The sequence below is a fragment of the Alternaria postmessia genome, assembly GCF_024291825.1.
Source record: "Alternaria postmessia strain BMP 2775 chromosome Unknown scaffold_62, whole genome shotgun sequence".
NCBI lineage: Eukaryota > Fungi > Ascomycota > Dothideomycetes > Pleosporales > Pleosporaceae > Alternaria > Alternaria postmessia.
This window is the reverse complement of record NW_026260135.1, coordinates 150,619-156,618: the sequence shown is the minus strand read 5'-3', so window position 1 is coordinate 156,618 and position 6,000 is coordinate 150,619. Positions and strand designations below refer to the sequence as shown.

Below are 6,000 nucleotides of genomic sequence, written 5' to 3'. Positions count from 1 at the left end.
CAACATCCCCGGGTGATCAACATCCCGGTCAGCTAGCTTACCCCTTGTTGTCATTCACCTTGCGACCCACAAGTTCGCACCCGTCTTCTCCACACTCCGCCTGAACCCTTCTTTCATCTTGTCAATGCCGGCCATTGTCTAGGCGTACACTCATTTCCGACGACGATTGCCTTAATATGTTATGACGTTTGCTTGCTTTGAGATACCCCCAATCACCACATTGGATTATATGTACGCTACGCGCTTTGAGATACAATCATGAACACCCCAGTGATACCACGGAAACCGCTTCCAGAGCCGGCACAGGCATACTTCAATGATTCGAATCATTCGACTGCTACGTTCGGGTCGCAATGGGCAGCACCTTCACCCCCTGGTCAACAAACGAAAGATGCCAACACGGTCACCACTCTTCCACGTGAAGTTCCTTCACCTGACGATAAGCCCGTTTACCCAAGAAGGCGGTATGGACTCGGATGTGGTATCTTTGCTGGTATAAAAACAAGTACTTTTGGCTCGACACTCTCTCGTCACTTCAACAACTTTCTGCCACCACACCAAAGATACTTCAACAACTACATTAACCGCCGTACGCTACTCATCATGATCGGCATCACATTTGCTTCCGTTCTTGCTCTCATCATCGGTCTTGCAGCAGGCTTGTCTATCGGCTCCAAGTACGTTGTTGATGCTCTACCTATCTTCTACAGCCTCCACTAACCAGCTCCGTAGCAACAATGCTCTTCCCCCACCCAAGGGAGCCCAGACCACCGGCGAAATGACCTTCTACAACCCTGCGCTTGGTGCATGTGGTACTAATCATGGTGACGGAGACGCTGTCATGGCCATCTCACATGTCATCTGTAAGCACTGACTTTTTCTCAACATATCTACAAGACATACACTGACATGGCATCTCAAAACCAGGGGACGAGAATCAGGTCGGCCCTAACCCAAACACCAATCCGCTATGTGGCAAGAAGATCCGAGCTCATCGCATCGACGAGAGGACCGGCAAGGACGCCAGCATTATGGTCACCATCGTCGACAGGTGTAAGTACTCCAGATGGCATAATCTATCTCACACCACATCATACTACTGTTGCTGATTCAATACAGGCGTTGGGTGCGATCGTAACAATATCGACGTCAGTCCCGCCATGTTCGCCAAGTTGGCTGATAAAGACAAGGGCAGGGTCAACGTGGAGTGGTCCTGGGCGTGAGCGTCGTGACTTCTCTGTCTGGACATGGTCGTGACTCAGGGTTGAGTCGACTGTGACACGTTACGACATTACATGGTACTCACCAAATCATGCGGCATATATTGCTCTCCAATTTCACTGAGACTTTACTCTTCTTCTGCTCTTTGCTTGATACTTACATCCATTTACGTTGATAGTGACTTCCTTCGCCCCAACAACTCATATTAATCAGAACACCACAGTGGCTTATGCCGTACTGCGCGTATATCTATGCCTACGAAGCTGCAGAGAGAACGTTCTTTCAAGTCTTCTGCAGGTGGGCGACGCTACGCCATAAGCAATCCCATCCCAGTCAATGAATCTACCTCACCTATCTCCGCTGAGTTTCCAGCTCCGGCCTCAAAGTTCGAAAAGGAGCTACCAAGTACTCCTGGGACATTATATCCCAACATATTGCCTCTCAATTTCTCTGAAGGTAAGACATTCGATCAAGACAGGCATATCGGTAGTGGTCTACCACAGCACAGTAGCGCTGAAAAAGTCGAGGATAAAACAGACAAAAAGCGTAGTAAATACGTCAGCTCTGCATATTCTGAGTTAGTCTTTGGCGACAAGGATCTATGCAAAGACTCCTTCAGCGCTTTCAAACAAGGTCCCTACAACACTTTACCACGTACAGCCGCAAGTGAAACAAAAGACAACTCTGCTGGATTAGGGGTTGTCGAAGTACCGCTCAAATCTTCGGCGCTAGAAGGATCTAGAGAAATGACTGAGAAGTCTCACAAGCAAAAGGTCTCCGATTTCAAACGAGACTCCACATGGTATTGTACGCTATGCTGGTTGACTATTCTAACCCTAGTTGTTGGTATCCTAGCAGCGTTGAGTCATGCAAAGTCCGCTAGCCTAGAGAAAGAGGTCAAGGGGATGAGGGCAAGCAAAACGCTTAGTTTATCGTCAGCGTTGCCATCAATGGAGTCGTCAGCCCTGAGGAGAGCCACAAGTATCGAGCCACAATTGGAGAGCAACTCAGCAAGCGTCATACTTTTGACATCTTTTCTCGAGACTAGCGAAACTCCTATCCCAAGCCCTACTCCTACATCCACACTTAAGCCCAGTTCAGTACGGCCATCACGTTCGAGCGCCAGCAGTTCTCTACAAATCTCCTCCTTCTTGCAAACTGCGGATATAGATGGTAACCTTGTCCGACGGAGTGGCTACCTAGTTCGACATGAGGATGCTCCCCCTGGTGATATTTTGACTCTACACTCGGATTTGAATCGAAGGGAAGACTCAGGGGACTGCGAAGATACTACAACTACTACAACCACAACCTTAACAACTACGATTACGAGTACCCTTCGGACATCTGAGCCAGTGGTGTCAAGTGCTAGGAGCAACTTTGCTTCCTCACAGCTGCTAGAACCCAAACCTACGAAAGCTGGTTCAGAGTGTATGACAAATACAGTTATTTATACTGCTAGTTTGTCGACTTCTGTACTTTCCTATGAGATGAACTTTCCAAGTACGATAACGTCATCTGCCACCGTAGACTCGACGCTCAGTCCAGACATGACGCCTTCGCCTACTACATCTCCAGCTGTCGAAACCCTACGGGAAGATACTGCTGTTGTCTCAGCTTCCTCCAGTGCGATAGCGAGACGGCTAGTAGCACCACTTGCATGGAAGAACCTACACAACCTCCGACGCTTCTTACCCTTGGTCAGCGAATACGAAAACGAAACGCAGCAGACTCGACATCTAGTTCCTTCTATCACAGTGCGTCCGACTACAACCACAACACATCCCGCTCAAAGTAACAATGCTGGTACTATAGCACAGCTTATTGGTATAGCGATTAGCAATGCCGCCGCTCGTCGACAAGCTTTGCATTGGATAGTAACGGGTGAATCAACTTCCGCATTGCCCTCGAAAACTCACGAGCGTCGTCAGTCGCCTTCCCGATCACCTTTCCCACTAGATGTGGATACGGGCACAATGAGTGGGAGACCCTTGGTGAGACTTCCTAGCAGTGTACCACCAACATCTAGTAAAAAGCCCACTGTATGTACAGCTGTCAAATCTAAAACATCCAGCAGCGGGACTGTCTCCTCAATCCCAAGCATCTCGCTGCAACAAAACGCCTTGGCAAATACAAATCCTGGTTCTGCTATCTCCCCGACCGTACCAGTTTCTACGTCCGTTAGAACCTTACTCGTAAGTTTCACCAGTATGTTATACTCAGTCTCCGTCTCACCTAGCCCACTGAAACCTGAAGTCCCGCCAACCTCAGCAACTGTAACACCCGGTTCTGAAATCGGAGTTCTGCCTGAACACCCCTCTCTGACCCCACCATCAGAATGGACCATTTCCATGCTTACCTACAGTACTCAAGCCGCCAGTTACACCAGCCTGCGTACTATGCCTAACAATGCGGTCGGAACACCACCAGTCTATACAGGTCCGCATCTGGCCAAAGACTGGCCGAATCTCTTCCCCTTCCCCATTCCTACAGGCTACGTAGCTCCCAACATTGTTCCTGCGGACCCCCAAGTCGGACAGTTGACTTACTTCAACCCTGGTCTAGGAGCATGCGGATCCCCCAGCATGACATCAAATGAGCTCGCTATCGCGATAAGCTGGGAGCTGTTTGACATGGGACGAGAGATCGGGGGGTCATCTTTGGAAGAGGGATGGAAGTCAGATGGTGTGAACCCGGATGGGAAACTCGGGGATTCTATTGATCAGAGCTCAAGTGCGCTGTGTAACCAAGGAATCAGAGCATGGATAGGTGACGAGAGCGGAGAGAGGCTTGTGGAACAGGAATTTGTGGTGAGAGATCGTTGCGAAGGGTGTAACGTGTCGGATCTGGATATTCAGCCGGATATATATTCTAAGCACTGGGATGGGCTGGGCAACGGAAGGATTCAGGTTACGTGGGAGTGGATGCAAGAAGCGCCTACTGGCGTGCCAGCCTAGATCAGTGACTACCTGTTCTCCCAGTATAGGGTATTTGGTACTAATTGTGTTGTGTGTCGTACTTGTTTGCTTCGTTTCAACGAGTAAGGTTGTAAATACTGTGACCAGACATTGCAACATGTAGAATTCGCTCACTGGGGATCTTCTTTGCTGTTACCCCAATGCTTCGCGATAATCCCACTGGGCAGCACACCCTGATTGTTCTTCATCGCATAAACCTTCAATGGCCCACCTTTGTCATCATACACTAATACCGCTGCTTTCCCTTGTACAAGGGCGACGGCACCCCGCAATTCCGCAAGCAAACTCACCATCTTGCGCAACCTATCTTGATTGGCTTCCTCCCATCGGGGGAAATCAGACTTAGCATGGCTGATGCTAATCGAGTGTACCTCGCCTTTGTTGTGGTTGCCATTCATGAAATAGGGTGTGCGGCCGAACCAAAGCTGCGGTAGTGCTTCATTAAGACGTGCGAACTTTTTAGCTTTAATTTCAGCAAGCTTCGAAGGATCGACGGAAACCCCTTTCTCGACAACTCTAGTAGACTTATCGGCAGGAGCTTTCCTACTCTTGGATTGGGTTGGCGGCAGGGTTGCCATGTCCAATTGCGCCATAGCAGCGGTAATAGTGTCAACGGATTCTTTGGAAGGACGTGTAGGCTCTGGACTATGGGCGGTGTCCGGATCTTCATAATATGCGTCAACTTCGAATCGAACGACACAGTTCAGAGGGCCAATGTGGTACCGGATGACCCTATGATGACTACTGGAGTTTCCCATCCCATGATCAGGCTTTGTAAAGGTCTTCTCGAAATTATGTCCATAGCCTGCGTTGGATGCGCCGTGGATCATTTGCTGAGCATTCCTCTCTTTGCGACTGATTACAAGTGTTTTGTCGATCATATGTAAACCCATACAGAACGCATCCAGCTTCTTCCCAGCTGAGAAGTCGAGAAGTTTGCGCAAACTGTTGCGGTTGACAATGATGTCGACTTCATCTAATAGGGCATTTGGTTTCATAACAGCAAGGGCGGCGAAGGCAGGCTCAAAAGGAAACTTGGGCACGCGAGAAGCGTTTTGATCGATGAATTGTCGCCCGGTATCCTGAGTCAGAGTGGTCGGTAAAGCAGGAGGGCTCCATCTGGGAGGCGCGCCAGGAACGTAGATTGCTCCATTGTTCTGCCAATTATAACTGCACAAGGTCTCGAAGCCACCCTCGGAAGATACCTGGATACTGTCTGGCTCCAACGATTTTGCTTCTATTGTTCGCAGAGGCGACCCGGTAGTGTCCCGAAACATCCATGATGTTTTCCAAGAAGGCGCCTTAGGTAAGGGACGTGTTGGTTGGGTTGACGTTGAATTCGGCGAGACTTCTTCGCCTTGAGTCGATTGCGGAAGTGCTGACTTGACTGATGATGTTACCAATGGCGATGTCGTCGGTGGTGTCGTCTCTATCGAAGGGGTCTTTACGGTTGCAGTTCCTGCTTCTCTTCTTGCCCGTGCGCTACGAATGAAGTCAGCTTGAGTTCATGGAGTATGGTAATGTCTACTTACGCCTGTGTGGAACGCGGCTTACGTTTCTTCGGCTGGAGAGCGTTGTCACTGTTAGAAACAACAGGTTCTGCTGTTACAGGCCGAGGCACGTTATTCGCACCCAGCATTTGGGCTTGATGGTTTATGCTCAATACGCTTGATGCTACAGGGATCGCTGCTGCTGCTTTCTTATCATCACGATGGCTGAATTCTTATTAGATATCCGTACACATATATACAATTGTCGCCGTCGACGCAATACCTACCGCGTACCGTTACGCCGGCTTTTC

The 6,000-nt window shown here is 49.4% G+C and overlaps 3 protein-coding genes across 3 annotated transcripts; 2 read left to right on the top strand and 1 right to left on the bottom strand.

Moving 5' to 3' along the window:
- Window positions 1–258: 258 nt before the first annotated feature.
- J4E82_008174 (uncharacterized protein) lies at window positions 259–1,223 on the top strand (the record flags this gene model as incomplete). The annotated part of the gene is made up of 4 exons (XM_051734411.1): window positions 259–677; window positions 733–863; window positions 928–1,053; window positions 1,120–1,223. 4 exons carry the CDS (start codon window positions 259–261, stop codon window positions 1,221–1,223), a joined length of 780 nt encoding a protein of 259 aa, XP_051585887.1.
- Window positions 1,224–2,771: 1,548 nt separating this feature from the next.
- J4E82_008173 (uncharacterized protein) lies at window positions 2,772–4,178 on the top strand (the record flags this gene model as incomplete). Its single annotated transcript, XM_051734410.1, has 1 exon — window positions 2,772–4,178. The coding sequence occupies one exon, from the start codon at window positions 2,772–2,774 to the stop codon at window positions 4,176–4,178; it is 1,407 nt and encodes a 468-aa protein (XP_051585886.1).
- A 131-nt stretch (window positions 4,179–4,309) lies between these two features.
- Window positions 4,310–5,838, bottom strand: J4E82_008172 (uncharacterized protein; the record flags this gene model as incomplete). Its single annotated transcript, XM_051734409.1, has 2 exons — window positions 4,310–5,681; window positions 5,732–5,838. The coding sequence occupies 2 exons, from the start codon at window positions 5,836–5,838 to the stop codon at window positions 4,310–4,312; spliced, it is 1,479 nt and encodes a 492-aa protein (XP_051585885.1).
- Between the last annotated feature and the right edge of the window lie 162 nt (window positions 5,839–6,000).